The sequence below is a fragment of the Pseudophryne corroboree genome, chromosome 3, assembly GCF_028390025.1.
Source record: "Pseudophryne corroboree isolate aPseCor3 chromosome 3, aPseCor3.hap2, whole genome shotgun sequence".
NCBI lineage: Eukaryota > Metazoa > Chordata > Amphibia > Anura > Myobatrachidae > Pseudophryne > Pseudophryne corroboree.
In genome coordinates this window covers 189,421,914-189,438,197 of record NC_086446.1, presented here as the reverse complement: position 1 = coordinate 189,438,197, position 16,284 = coordinate 189,421,914, and the positions used below count along the sequence as shown (strand labels likewise).

Below are 16,284 nucleotides of genomic sequence, written 5' to 3'. Positions count from 1 at the left end.
TCTAATCTAGTGTAATTAAGTTTATGACGAGTACAGCAAGAAATCTGTTCTGTCTAACATGTCCCACTTTACCTGCTGAGAGGCATAAAGCCAAACTTATGGAAGCTGTGGAACGTGTATTCTGACTTTCTGTGATATGACTATGAAAGACTCTTCAAAATGTAACGTCACCCCTACAATGCATTAAAAAAAAAGGGATACCACCAAGGAGCAGGTTTGAATTTCAAATATATTCAGTTACTAGCGGTTCTACTCGTTCTTCACACGGGAGTTTCTGATTTTCACGCTTGTAAATATAACTGAGTGTTAGAAATTGGTAAATGCAAAGAGACGCAAATTTGAGACTTCTTAATGTAAGTAAATATTAATCCATGGTACTTGGTGTTACCTGAGGAGCACCCGTAGCAGATACATTAAAAAGTGACAGGACCATTTTTGCAATCCAAATTTTTATAAGATTGTCCGTTTGGGCGTTATTGTTCATGCAACGCAAGCCATCGGTAATGTTGTCATTATGTCAACCCACTTTCATCCATTTAGGGGAGGTTCATTAAAATTCCCATTATTAAATTCTACACACTGGAGGTGCAATCCAATTTTTGATACAATTCTCAGTTTGGGCGTTTTCGTTCCCACAATGCAAGCCACGCATCGTTAATGATGTCATTATGTCAACCCCCTTTTCATCCCCTTAGGGGAGGTTTATTAAAATTGTAATTAAGTAGTTTTCCCATTTCCCACCTGAAGATACCTATGTTAAATTTCAGCTTCTTAACATATCGGGAAGTGAAGTAAGATTAGCTCCGGTTTTTTTTTGCCAAGGTGAAAAAAACTGAGCTTTTTCGCTATTTTTAGGCTGAATAGGGATTCAACCTATGCCATAGCAGGGCCGTATTCTTGCCTAGGTGAAAAATCAGCCGGGGCGGAAAACATGTGGATTGGCAAAACCACGTGTTTTCAGTCAAAGACGCTGGCCATTTCCGACGATTTTGAGGCATTTTTCAGCAATGACTTTTCACTTAAAAAAAAAAGGTGAAAAGGCATTGGCAAAAATGCCTTCAAAACATACGAAAATGGCCCTAAGTGGATACTCAGTGGGGCGAATTAATTAGCTCCGAAATGATTGGAGGTAATTGCATAACCCCTAAGTGGTGAATGAGTGAGAACTTTTGCGCGTGTGTGTGTGTGTGTGTCTAAGTTCATAGAAACAGAAATTCCAATAAATTTGAACAGTGCTAATTAGCATCACACTCTTATTTCTGCCAGCTACTCAGGCAATAATAGAGGACATTCTGGCTGAGGTAAGTGACATTATGAAGTCTTTAGTTGTACCTACTGTAGGTAACCAACTTTCCATTTTACAGGAAGTGTACAAATCACTGTGGCCATTTTTGCCACGTGGGACGGGGGTCTCCGGTCACAGTGGGGTATACACATATAAAAGAGGAAAATCCCCTCTTTCAAATTATGTTGTTTCTTAAGCAGCTATTGTCTGATGACCAGGGGGGCTCTAAAGCCCATATCTCCCCCATTTTGTTTTAAATAAAAAAAGTATTTCCTCATCTAATGTGGTAGGCTCTCTAGGTTAAAAATGGTAGGCTTTGATGGGTTACCATAGTCTCCCTACCCATACAGTAGGAAGCGTTCACATGAAGAGGGTGAAAAGTTGTTTGTTTTTGTTTTGTTTTTTAAAGAAACTTTCTTGGAATTTCACTGAAAATTTGTTTGAAAGATATAAAAAAAACTTTTTGGACTATTTGGGATACATTTTCTTTTTACATGTTACGAGTAAAAACACTGATGGTATTTTCTGAAAATACAAAGCCATCTTAAAAAAAAAAAAAAGAGGTGATATCATTTGTGTGAATACTGCAACTTTTTAAAGTCACTATTCCACACCTCGAGCTTGTTTTTGGCAGGTAACCAAAACAGTTAACTGCTTTAGTTTTAGCGTTTCATGCTTAAAATATCAATCTCTTTGGAATACCTTTCTAGAATGCTGGTATCATGTTTTACCAGGATGGTAATCAGCTGCCCAGAGCATTTGGTATGACAAATAAGCATTTATAGTGCCCTTAGTTCTGTAGAGGTCATCCATTTTTTGGGGGGTTTGTTTTTATCTGTTTAGAGATTGAACTCGATCTCACTTCCTCTTAATAAAATGACTCTTCTATTTATCTATACAAGACTGTTTGCCCTCACAGGTGTAAATCATACTACTATCAGAAAAAAAAAAACAGACTAGCATTTCCCTGTCTCAAAGGGTTTATATTTTCTACATATTTGCTCAGAAAAATCAATATTAGCCATAGTATAAATTATATATTATTACAAACAAAAAGAAAATAAAAATAGTTAAGGCATGAAGGCTCACTAAAGGGCCATCAAATATTAGCTCATACACACTGACCTCCACATTGTCACAACTGAGGGCTGGTGAGGGTATCTGGAAGCCTCAGTTGTAGGGGCTGACGGATACCGTAATTTGGGTGGTGTGAGTAGACTCCTAGACATGCGCTAAGACAGTAGCAAATGAATGCCCGAAGGCGTGACCATGACAACTAAGAGTATCTTTCAGGGATTTTATTAAATAAAAGTCATACAGGTTGAGTATCCCATATCCAAATATTCCGAAATACGGAATATTCCGAAATACGGACTTTTTTGAGGGAGAGTGAAAAAGTGAAACCTTTGTTTTTTGATGGCTCAATGAACACAAACTTTGTTTAATACACAAAGTTATTAATAATACTGTATTAAATTACCTTCAGGCTGTGTGTATAAGGTGTATATGAAACATAAATGAATTGTGTGAATGTACACACACTTTGTTTAATGCACAAAGTTATAAAAAATATTGGCTAAAATCACCTTCAGGCTGTGTGTATAAGATACATAAATGCATTCTGTGCTTAGACTTGGGTCCCATCGCCATGATATCTCATTATGGTATGCAATTATTCCAAAATACGGAAAAATCCCATATCCAAAATACCTCTGGTCCCAAGCATTTTGGATAAGGGATACTCAACCTGTATAAGGTGCACAAGAATAATAACACGTCACAAGTGGTTATTTGAAGCACAACTGGTCAGACCAGTAATCCGGAATGTGAAATAAAGTTCTGTATAATGCCTGAGGACCCAAGTGAAGTAATAACATGTTGTTGGAAACAGTAGGTGAAGCTGTAAATAAAACTGGAGTTTGTGGTTAAAATATAAATGAAGCTAGGGTTCGCTGGAAAACTGTAGATTAAGCTAGGGTTCGCTGGAAAACTATAATTGAAGCTAGGGTTCGCTGGAAAACTGTAGATGAATCTAGGGTTCGCTGGAAAAGTGTAATTGAAGCTAGGGTTTGCTGGAAAAGTGTAATTGAAGCTAGGGTTCACTGGAAAACTGTAGTTGAAGCTAGGGTTTGCTGGAAAAGTGTAATTGAAGCTAGGGTTCGCTGGAAAAGTGTAATTGAAGCTAGGGTTCGCTGGAAAACTGTAGATCACTGGGAAGTGGCTACTGGGAAGCCGGAGCATGTAATACTATTAGCACTGGGTGCAGGAACAATGGTGACAGGGTGCACCACAGGGCAGGAGCACAGGGAGCTGGAATATCACCGGAGAGGAAACCACCAGGGAGTCAGGCTAATGCAGAGAGAGAGTCCACAGAGAACTGCACACTGGAGTCACAGGAGACAAGTGAAGAACTAACAACCCTCCAAGCGCTGGGACAGGATATTTATACCTGTAGGATGACTGGGATTGGTGGGCAATTAGGCTCCGGTTCTGTCAGCACTGTGGATAGGTGAAACGGTATCATGTGATGCAAACCCAACATGGCTGCACCCATAGACGAATGCAGAAGGGGAATTAGGAACTTAGAACCGATGTGTGAGGTAACAATGGTGGTGGAGGCCGCAACAGCAGAAGTCCACGCGCCCAGCGTGTTCATCGGCCACAGAGATGGAAGCGGCAGCCGGAGCACAAACATCCAACGGGGAACCACGGGCGCGGCAGCAACAGCCGCGACGGGACTGAGAACGCCGCACCACCGCCAGTGCAAACACTGAGGCCTGCTAAAGACAGCGCTGTAGGCAACACAAACTACAGCCCGGCCCTGGCTCGCTGCGCCAACCTCAGGGTAGAGATGAGCGCCGGAAATTTTTCGGGTTTTGTGTTTTGGTTTTGGGTTCGGTTCCGCGGCCGTGTTTTGGGTTCGACCGCGTTTTGGCAAAACCTCACCGAATTTTTTTTGTCGGATTCGGGTGTGTTTTGGATTCGGGTGTTTTTTTCAAAAAACCCTAAAAAACAGCTTAAATCATAGAATTTGGGGGTAATTTTGATCCCAAAGTATTATTAACCTCAAAAAACATAATTTACACTCATTTTCAGCCTATTCTGAACACATCACACCTCACAATATTATTTTTAGTCCTAAAATTTGCACCGAGGTCGCTGTGTGAGTAAGATAAGCGACCCTAGTGGCCGACACAAACACCGGGCCCATCTAGGAGTGGCACTGCAGTGTCACGCAGGATGTCCCTTCCAAAAAACCCTCCCCAAACAGCACATGACGCAAAGAAAAAAAGAGGTGCAATGAGGTAGCTGTGTGAGTAAGATTAGCGACCCTAGTGGCCGACACAAACACCGGGCCCATCTAGGAGTGGCACTGCAGTGTCACGCAGGATGTCCCTTCCAAAAAACCCTCCCCAAACAGCACATGACGCAAAGAAAAAAAGAGGCTTTTTACTGATATTTGGTGTTTTGGATTTGACATGCTCTGTACTATGACATTGGGCATCGGCCTTGGCAGACGACGTTGCTGGCATTTCATCGTCTCGGCCATGACTAGTGGCAGCAGCTTCAGCACGAGGTGGAAGTGGATCTTGATCTTTCCCTAATTTTGGAACCTCAACTTTTTTGTTCTCCATATTTTATAGGCAGAACTAAAAGGCACCTCAGGTAAACAATGGAGATGGATGGATTGGATACTAGTATACAATTATGGACGGACTGCCACGGTTAGGTGGTATAAAAAAACCACGGTTAGGTGGTATATATTATAATAATAATACAATTATGGATGGACGGACTGCCTGCCGACTGCCGACACAGAGGTAGCCACAGCCGTGAACTACCGCACTGTACACTGGTTGATAAAGAGATAGTAGTATACTCGTAACAACTAGTATGACACTATGACGACGGTATAAAGAATGAAAAAAAAACCACGGTTAGGTGGTATATATTATAATAATAATACAATTATGGATGGACGGACTGCCTGCCGACTGCCGACACAGAGGTAGCCACAGCCGTGAACTACCGCACTGTACACTGGTTGATAAAGAGATAGTAGTATACTCGTAACAACTAGTATGACACTATGACGACGGTATAAAGAATGCAAAAAAAACCACAGTTAGGTGGTATATATTATAATAATAATACAATTATGGATGGACGGACTGCCTGCCGACTGCCGACACAGAGGTAGCCACAGCCGTGAACTACCGCACTGTACACTGGTTGATAAAGAGATAGTAGTATACTCGTAACAATTAGGATGACACTATGACGGTATAAAGAATGAAAAAAAAACCACGGTTAGGTGGTAGGTATATAATAATAAATAATACAATTCTGGTCGGACGGACTGCCTGCCGTGTGCCGACACAGAGGTAGCCACAGCCGTGAACTACCGCACTGTACACTGGTTGATAAAGAGATAGTAGTATACTCGTAACAATTAGGATGACACTATGACGGTATAAAGAATGAAAAAAAAACCACGGTTAGGTGGTAGGTATATAATAATAAATAATACAATTCTGGTCGGACGGACTGCCTGCCGTGTGCCGACACAGAGGTAGCCACAGCCGTGAACTACCGCACTGTACACTGGTTGATAAAGAGATAGTAGTATACTCGTAACAATTAGGATGACACTATGACGGTATAAAGAATGAAAAAAAAACCACGGTTAGGTGGTAGGTATATAATAATAAATAATACAATTCTGGTCGGACGGACTGCCTGCCGTGTGCCGACACAGAGGTAGCCACAGCCGTGAACTACCGCACTGTACACTGGTTGATAAAGAGATAGTAGTATACTCGTAACAATTAGGATGACACTATGACGGTATAAAGAATGAAAAAAAAACCACGGTTAGGTGGTAGGTATATAATAATAAATAATACAATTCTGGTCGGACGGACTGCCTGCCGTGTGCCGACACAGAGGTAGCCACAGCCGTGAACTACCGCACTGTACACTGGTTGATAAAGAGATAGTAGTATACTCGTAACAATTAGGATGACACTATGACGGTATAAAGAATGAAAAAAAAACCACGGTTAGGTGGTAGGTATATAATAATAAATAATACAATTCTGGTCGGACGGACTGCCTGCCGTGTGCCGACACAGAGGTAGCCACAGCCGTGAACTACCGCACTGTACTGTGTCTGCTGCTAATATAGACTGGTTGATATTTAAAGAGATATTAGTAGTATACAACAATACTATACTGGTGGTCAGGCACTGGTCACCACTCCTGCAGCAAAAGTGTGCACTGTTAATTAATATAATTGTACTCCTGGCTCCTGCTAACAACCTGCAGTGCTCCCCAGTCTCCCCCACAATTAATTATAAGCTTTTAATTTATACATTGATGACTGTGCAGCACACTGGGCTGAGCTGAGTGCACACAGACTGAGTCACACTGTGTGACTGACTGTGCTGTGTATCGTTTTTTTTTTCAGGCAGAGAACGGATATAGCAGAGAGAAGTGAACGGATATATTATATTAAATAAAAGTTAACTAGCAACTGCACTGGTCACTGACTGTGGTAAACTAACTCTGTCTGCGACTCTGCACAATCTCTCTCTATCTAATCTATCTATCTCTATTCTAATGGAGAGGACGCCAGACACGTCCTCTCCCTATCAATCTCAATGCACGAGTGAAAATGGCGGCGACGCGCGGCTCCTTATATAGAATCCGAGTCTCGCGAGAATCCGACAGCGTCATGATGACGTTCGGGCGCGCTCGGGTTAACCGAGCAAGGCGGGAAGATCCGAGTCGCTCGGACCCGTGGAAAAAAAAGTGAAGTTCGTGCGGGTTCGGATTCAAAGAAACCGAACCCGCTCATCTCTACCTCAGGGGGCACTTAACCGGTAAAAAAAGGCGTCTAGTTTCCCGGATCGTGACACACATACTGTATAGTTTGTCAAGACAGAACCTTAATTAGAACTTTAAATGTAAACAGAGTGACAAACACAGAAGAACTAAAAATAATCCTATAAATTCTTAACACTGTATCAGAGTCAAAAATATTCTGTAAATTCCTGGGGAAAAAATACACATTGCATAAACACTGAAAGCGTTATAATGTTATTACCTGTTCATACAAGGACACAATAAATGAGGCGAAAAAAAACACATTGTGGATGAAGAAAGCCTTAAGGGCCCCATACACTACAACGATATGTCTGAGGCTGAAGTCAGATGCGATTTCCCTTGAACTCTCCTAGGAGCTTCCCGGGAGTGGTTCCATATTATTCCATACGATTTGGTACATGTGTGTTTTTTGTGTGCATGCGATCTATTGCATGCGATGTCACACAGCGACATATCGCATGCGATTTATTGCAATGCATTCACATGTACCATAAGATATATCTGATGGGCTTGATTAGGGTGCTAGGGGGGCTGGCCCAAATAGGCATATAAATAGCAGCAGCCATTTTAGCCATGTGCACACTGCTGCTCTGTGATTAGCGAGGCTGGTTTATACCTTCTGAGTGCTATACCCTATTCTGTGATGGATTCCTACAGGTATCAACTTCTGTTTGCCTATGGCTATATGAAGCTGAAACGTGACAGGGATCTGAAACAGAAGAGGGTGATGTCTGTTTGGAGCAAGGAGTGGCTGCTGAAGAGGGGGACTCTCTCTCACATGTCGCTCCTGACCGAGATTAAGGATAATAACCCTGAAGATTATCGCAACTACCTGTGAATGGATGACAATACCTTCCAGGAATTACTGGGCCTTGTGACTCCCTACATCGAGAGGCAGGACACCAAGATGCGGAGGGCCATCACTGCTGAGGAGAGGCTGACTGCTACGCTGAGGTTCCTGGCTCCTGGGCGGTCGCTGGAGGACCTGAAGTTCGGGACCCTCATCTCCCCCCAGGCTTTGGGTCAGATCAATCCTGACACCTGCAATGCCATTGTGAAGGTGCTGCAGGACCAGTATTTAAAGGTAAATAAAATACACACCACACCTGTTTAGTTGCTTTTAAACTTTATTTTTCTTTAAAACAACTGGGCCATAACTATGCAATGATTTGCCAACATGGCACATATAAATATAAAACATGACATCACAATTTCGTTATATATGTTATAAAATAGATAAAATGATTAAATAACAGTTTATTTTACTTTTAATTCCCAATAAATATGGTGGGGTACTTTTACTCCTAACATGGTGTTTTGGGCACAGATTTGATTGGGAGAATACACATATGCTGTAAAGTGCAGAATGAATGGGCCTGGCCCGATTATTATGCACCTGCAGCATGCGTGTATCCTCCGCCAAAAATCTGCCCCCAAAACGCCATATAGACTATACCGCACCATATTTTGGGGGAATTACAAGATGCCTATAAAAATTTAAACTGAGGCATGTCCTCCTCTGCCTCCAGCATAGCACAGTATATGGCTAAAGAGCAGGTGGGTGGGGGAGTAGGCTGTGGTTGGGTGGGCGGAATAGGCTGTGGTTAAGTGGGCGGAATAAGATGGGGTTGGGTGGCGGAATAAGATGGGGTTGGGTGGGAGGAGCAGTGACTGGAAGGCACTCGAACAGTATGACATTATCATGTAGTTGCGCTTTTCGGGCCTTGTTAAGCATCTTGAAATTTAGACGCGCAATCTGCTCCGCTTGCCCAGGTGGCAGGTTGCGCATCGCAGAGGCCATGAATTCCCCAAATTTTGTATAGTGGTCGGGGGGCTGGGCAAGTCTTGCCTTGATCTCCACAAAGATGAGGTTTTTTTGGGGGGGTTCTCTTCCAGGGAGCTTGGGGTTGGCACGGCGGAGGAGCTGGTGCTTCAAAGGTAGAATCTTGGGTCTGGGATTCCTCCGTATCCTGGAGACTGAAGTCTGGGGTGTTGGGAATCTCCACACTTCCACTCTGTAGTAGATTAAAAAAAACAATACACTGTTTAAATACGTTTTAATTTTTTATTTCTATTTTTTTATAGCTCCCTGCAAGTATATCAGAATGGCAAGCCATGGCAGAGGAGTTTGCCACCACCTGGCAATTTCCTAATTGTGGGGGAGCGATAGATGGCAAACACATCAGCATCAACCCTTATTTTAATTATAAAGGGTATATCAGCAGCATCGTGCTGATGGCAGTGGTGAATGCCAACTATGAATTCATCTTCATTGACGTTGGCAAAAATAAGATTTTACTCACCGGTAAATCTATTTCTCGTAGTCCGTAGTGGATGCTGGGAACTCCGAAAGGACCATGGGGAATAGCGGCTCCGCAGGAGACTGGGCACAACTAAAGAAAGCTTTTAGGTCACCTGGTGTGCACTGGCTCCTCCCACTATGACCCTCCTCCAAGCCTCAGTTAGGACACTGTGCCCGGACGAGCTGACATAATAAGGAAGGATTTTGAATCCCGGGTAAGACTCTTACCAGCCACACCAATCACACTGTATAACTCGTGATACTATACCCAGTTTAACAGTGTGAAAAACAACCGAGCCTCTCAACAGATGGCTCAACAATAACCCTTTAGTTAACAGTAACTATGTACAAGTATTGCAGACAATCCGCACTTGGGACGGGCGCCCAGCATCCACTACGGACTACGAGAAATAGATTTACCGGTGAGTAAAATCTTATTTTCTCTGACGTCCTAGTGGATGCTGGGAACTCCGAAAGGACCATGGGGATTATACCAAAGCTCCCAAACGGGCGGGAGAGTGCGGATGACTCTGCAGCACCGAATGAGAGAACTCAAGGTCCTCCTCAGCCAGGGTATCAAATCTGTAGAATTTTGCAAACGTGTTTGCCCCTGACCAAGTAGCAGCTCGGCAAAGTTGTAAAGCCGAGACCCCTCGGGCAGCCGCCCAAGATGAGCCCACCTTCCTTGTGGAATGGGCTTTTACTGATTTAGGATGCGGCAATCCAGCCGCAGAATGCGCCTGCTGAATTGTGCTACAAATCCAGCGAGCAATAGTCTGCTTAGAAGCAGGAGCACCCAGCTTCTTGGGTGCATACAGGATAAATAGCGAGTCAGTTTTCCTGACTTCAGCCGTCCTGGAAACATAAATTTTCAAGGCCCTGACTACGTCCAGCAACTTGGAATCCTCCAAGTCCCTAGTAGCCGCAGGCACCACAATAGGTTGGTTCAAGTGAAAAGCTGATACCACCTTAGGGAGAAACTGAGGACGAGTCCTCAATTCTGCCCTATCCATATGGAAAATCAGATAAGGGCTTTTACATGACAAAGCCGCCAATTCTGACACACGCCTGGCCGAAGCCAAGGCCAATAACATGACCACTTTTCACGTGAGATATTTTAGATCCACGGTTTTAAGTGGCTCAAACCAATGTGATTTTAAGAAACTCAACACCACGTTGAGATCCCAAGGTGCCACTGGAGGCACAAACGGGGGCTGAATATGCAGCACTCCCTTCACAAACGTCTGAACTTCAGGCAATGAAGCCAGTTCTTTCTGGAAGAAAATCGACAGAGCCGAGATCTGTACCTTAATGGAGCCTAATTTCAGGCCCATAGTCACTCCTGCTTGTAGGAAATGCAGAAATTGACCTAGTTGAAATTCCTCTGTTGGGGCCTTTTTGGCCTCACACCAAGCAACATATTTCCGCCATATGCGGTGATAATGCTTTGCAGTTACATCTTTCCTGGCTTTAATCAGCGTAGGAATGACTTCCTCCGGAATGCCCTTTTCCTTCAGGATCCGGCGTTCAACCGCCATGCCGTCAAACGCAGCCGCGGTAAGTCTTGGAACAGACAGGGCCCCTGCTGCAGCAGGTCCTGTCTGAGCGGCAGAGGCCATGGGTCCTCTGAGATCATCTCTTGAAGTTCCGGGTACCACGCTCGTCTTGGCCAATCCGGAACCACGAGTATTGTTCTTACTCCTCGTTTTCTTATTATTCTCAGTACCCTTGGTATGAGAGGCAGAGGAGGGAACACATAAACTGACTGGTACACCCACGGTGTCACCAGAGCGTCCACAGCTATCGGCTGAGGGTTCCTCGACCTGGCGCAATATCTCTCTAGTTTTTTGTTTAGGCGGGACGCCATCATGTCCACTTGTGGACGTTCCCATCGATTTACAATCAGCGTGAAGACTTCTGGATGAAGTCCCCACTCTCCCGGGTGGAGGTCGTGCCTGCTGAGAAAGTCTGCTTCCCAGTTGTCCACTCCCGGAATGAACACTGCTGACAGTGCTAGTACGTGATTTTCCGCCCATCGGAGAATCCTTGTGGCTTCTGCCATTGCCATCCTGCTTCTTGTGCCGCCCTGTCGATTTACATGGGCGACTGCCGTGATGTTGTCTGACTGGATCAGTACCGGCTGGTTTTGAAGCAGAGGCCTTGCCTGACTTAGGGCGTTGTAAATGGCCCTTAGTTCCAGAATATTTAAGTGTAGGGAAGTCTCCTGACTCGACCATAGTCCTTGGAAGTTTCTTCCCTGTGTGACTGCCCCCCAGCCCCGAAGGCTGGCATCCGTGGTCACCAGGACCCAGTCCTGTATGCCGAATCTGCGGCGCTCTAGAAGATGAGCACTCTGCAGCCACCACAGCAGACACACCCTGGTTCCTGGAGACAGGGTTATTAGGCGATGCATCTGAAGATGCGATCCGGACCACTGGTCCAACAGGTCCCACTGAAAGATTCTGGCATGGAACCTGCCGAAAGGAATTGCTTCGTAAGAAGCCACCATCTTTCCCAGGACCCGCGTGCAGTGATGCACCGATACCTGTTTCGGTTTCAGGAGGTCTCTGACTAGAGATGACAGCTCCTTGGGTTTCTCCTCCGGGAGAAACACTTTTTTCTGGACTGTGTCCAGGATCATACCCAGGAACAGTAGACGTGTCATCGGAACCAGCTGTGATTTTGGAATATTCAGAATCCAACCGTGCTGGTGTAGCACCTCCTGAGATAGTGCTACTCCCACCAACAACTGCTCCTTGGACCTCGCCTTTATTAAGAGATCGTCCAAGTACGGGATAATTAAAACTCCCTTTCTTCGAAGGAGTATCATCATTTCCGCCATTACTTTGGTAAACACCCTCGGTGCCGTGGAGAGTCCAAACGGCAGCGTCTGGAATTGGTAATGGCAATCCTGTACCACAAATCTGAGGTACTCCTGGTGAGGATAGTAAATGGGGACATGCAGGTAAGCATCCTTGATGTCCAGGGATACCATGTAATCCCCCTCGTCCAGGCTTGCAATAACCGCCCTGAGCGATTCCATCTTGAACTTGAATTTTTTTATGTATGTGTTCAAGGATTTCAAATTTAAAATGGGTCTCACCGAACCGTCCGGTTTCGGTACCACAAACAGTGTGGAATAGTAACCCCGTCCTTGTTGAAGTAGGGGCACCTTGACTATCACCTGCTGGGAATACAGCTTGTGAATTGCCTCTAGCACAGCCTCCCTGCCTGAGGGAGTTGTCGGCAAGGCAGATTTTAGGAACCGGTGGGGTGGAGACGCCTCGAATTCCAGTTTGTACCCTTGAGATACTATTTGCAGGATCCAGGGATCCACCTGTGAGCGAGCCCACTGATCGCTGAAATTTTTGAGGCGGCCCCCCACCGTACCTGGCTCCGCCTGTGGAGCCCCACCGTCATGCGGCGGACTTGGAAGAAGCGGGGGAGGACTTTTGCTCCTGGGAACCTGCTGTTTGTTGCAGCCTTTTTCCCCTACCTCTGCCTCTGGACAGAAAGGACCCGCCTTTTCCACGCCTGTTTTTCTGAGTCCGAAAGGACTGTACCTGATAAAACGGCGCCTTTTTAGGCTGTGAGGGAACATGGGGTAAAAATGCTGACTTCCCAGCAGTTGCTGTGGAAACTAGGTCCGAGAGACCATCCCCAAATAACTCCTCACCCTTATAAGGCAAAACTTCCATGTGCCTTTTTGAATCTGCATCCCCTGTCCACTGGCGAGTCCATAAGCCTCTCCTAGCAGAAATGGACAGTGCACTTATTTTAGATGCCAGCCGGCAGATCTCCCTCTGTGCATCTCTCATGTATAAGACTGAGTCTTTTATATGCTCTATGGTTAGCAGAATAGTGTCCCTGTCTAGGGTGTCAATATTTTCTGACAGGGAATCTGACCACGCAGCGGCAGCACTGCACATCCATGCTGACGCAATAGCAGGTCTAAGTATAATGCCTGAGTGTGTATATACAGACTTCAGGATAGCCTCCTGCTTTCTATCAGCAGGTTCCTTGAGGGCGGCCGTATCTGGAGACGGTAGTGCCACCTTTTTAGACAAACGTGTGAGCGCTTTATCCACCCTAGGTGGTGTCTCCCAACGTGACCTATCCTCTGGCGGGAAAGGGAACGCCATTAGTAACTTCTTAGAGATTACCAATCTTTTATCAGGGAAAGCCCACGCTTCTTCACACACTTCATTTAATTCTTCTGATGGGGGAAAGACTACGGGTAGTTTTTTCTCCCCAAACATAATACCCTTTTTAGTGGTACCTGGGTTTATATCAGAAATTTGTAACACCTCTTTCATTGCTTCAATCATGCAACGAATGGCCTTAGTGGACATTAGACTAGACTCATCGTCGTCGACACTGGTGTCCGTATCCTTGTCGACATCCGCGTCTGCCATCTGAGGTAGCGGGCGTTTTAGAGCCCCCGAAGGCCTTTGAGACGCCTGGACAGGCACGAGCTGAGAAGCCGGCTGTCCCGCATTTGGCATGTCGTCAAATTTTTTGTGTAAGGAGTCGACGCGTGCACGCAATTCCTTCCATAAGTCCATCCACTCAGGTGTCTGCCCCGCAGGGGGTGACATCCCTTCTATATGCATCTGCTCCGCCTCCACATCATTATCCTCATCAAACATGTCGACACAGCCGTACCGACACACCGCACACACACAGGGAATGCTCTAACAGAGGACAGGACCCACAAAAGCCCTTTGGGGAGACAGAGTGAGAGTATGCCAGCACACACCAGAGCGCTATATAATGCAGGGACTAACTGAATTATGTCCCCTATAGCTGCTGTTATATATACTGCGCCTAAATTTAGTGCCCCCCCTCTCTTTTTTACCCTTTTCTGTAGTGTAGACTGCAGGGGAGAGCCAGGGAGCTTCCTTCCAGCGGAGCTGTGAGGGAGAAATGGCGCCAGTGTGCTGAAGGAGATAGCTCCGCCCCTTTTTTGCGGACTATTCTCCCGCTTTTTTATGGATTCTGGCAGGGGTAATTATCACATATATAGCCTCTGGGGCTATATATTGTGGTATTTTTGCCAGCCAAGGTCTTTTTATTGCTGCTCAGGGCGCCCCCCCCCTAGCGCCCTGCACCCTCAGTGACCGGAATGTGAAGTGTGTATGAGGAGCAATGGCGCACAGCTGCAGTGCTGTGCGCTACCTTGGTGAAGACTGATGTCTTCTGCCGCCGATTTTCCGGACCTCTTCTTACTTCTGGCTCTGTAAGGGGGACGGCGGCGCGGCTCCGGGACCGAACACCAAGGCCAGTTCCATGCGGTCGGTCCCTCTGGAGCTAATGGTGTCCAGTAGCCTAAGAAGCCCAAGCTAGCTGCAAGCAGGTAGGTTCGCTTCTTCTCCCCTTAGTCCCTCGCTGCAGTGAGCCTGTTGCCAGCAGGTCTCACTGTAAAATAAAAAACCTAAATATATACTTTCTTTCTAGAAGCTCAGGAGAGCCCCTAGTGTGCATCCAACCTCGGCCGGGCACAAAATCTAACTGAGGCTTGGAGGAGGGTCATAGTGGGAGGAGGTGACCTAAAAGCTTTCTTTAGTTGTGCCCAGTCTCCTGCGGAGCCGCTATTCCCCATGGTCCTTTCGGAGTTCCCAGCATCCACTAGGACGTCAGAGAAAACAGACGTGCATCAGACGGTGGCTCGCTGAAGAATACCACCTTCTACGAGTGGCTCACCACAAAGACCCTGAACTTGCCATCTAGGGAGCAAACCAAGCACAGCCTCTATTTTGTTTTTGTGGCTGATGAGGCATTCGCACTCCACGAGAACATTATGAAGCCATACCCCCAGAGGCACCTGACAAGGGAGAAGCAGATCTACAATTATAGGCTATCCCGGACACGCCGAATTGTAGAGAACACTTTTGGCATCCTGTCTAGCCGCTTCCGGATATTCCTAATGGCTATCAACTTGCAGGTGGAGAAGATAGATTGGATGGTGACTGCGTGCTGTGTCCTGCATAACTATTTGCGCAGAAAAGTCACCCAGCATAGGACACTGTCCAGAGCAGCGCCAAGAGACCCAGACCCAGAACACCCAGAGGAGAATTCATCGTTTCCCTCTGTGGAACCACCTCCACTCCATTCTAGGGCGAGTGTACAGGCAAAACAGGTCAGGAATGAGTACCTGGCCTATTTTAACGGGGTGGGTGCAGTCGATTGGCAGGAGGACCACATTTAAGTCGACTGTGTTGAACTGATGGAACTTGCAAAAACTTTAGTGAACCTTTTAAAAACGTATTCCAAAAAATATATTTACAGATTCGACAGAGGTAGTTCACCCTCTTCAGGCTCTGGTGTTGTAGTCAGAGTGAAGGAGGTGAAACATGTCTGGGTAGGCTTCTGGTCCAGGACAAACTCCAGAAAGGGGTAGTACCAGAGCGAGGTCTTGTAAACTTGGGAGGAACCAGCTCCAGACCTTTTTGATGTTCCATTTTATTGTGTTCTTTGAGCAGGTTCTGGATCTTTTTCTTAACCCAGTCCTTGTCTGCACTGGACACAAAGGGCCTGCTGTAATCGACTAGCTCCTCCAAGGCCGCATTCTGACGCACTTTATCGGAATCCTTAGCTTTGACCTTCCATAGATATTTCATGGCTACGGTACATTGTATGTTTGGGGAAATACCGCACTGGTGTATATAATAGATATAAAGTATCAATTTTAATACCAAAATACAGGATAACACGAAAACGTAGTTTTCTGATTCTAATTTGGTGGTGCACCCTGAGTCAATGTAAGCTACTAGAGACAAAATATGGAGAAAAAAAGAGACTCTTTTGT

General features: G+C 45.6%; 1 protein-coding gene across 1 annotated transcript; it reads left to right on the top strand.

Annotated features, from left to right (window-relative positions):
- Positions 1-8,012: 8,012 nt before the first annotated feature.
- LOC135057227 (putative nuclease HARBI1) lies at positions 8,013-15,684 on the top strand. The gene is made up of 3 exons (XM_063963122.1): positions 8,013-8,258; positions 9,260-9,451; positions 15,154-15,684. The coding sequence occupies exons 1-3, from the start codon at positions 8,013-8,015 to the stop codon at positions 15,682-15,684; spliced, it is 969 nt and encodes a 322-aa protein (XP_063819192.1).
- The last annotated feature ends 600 nt before the right edge of the window (positions 15,685-16,284 follow it).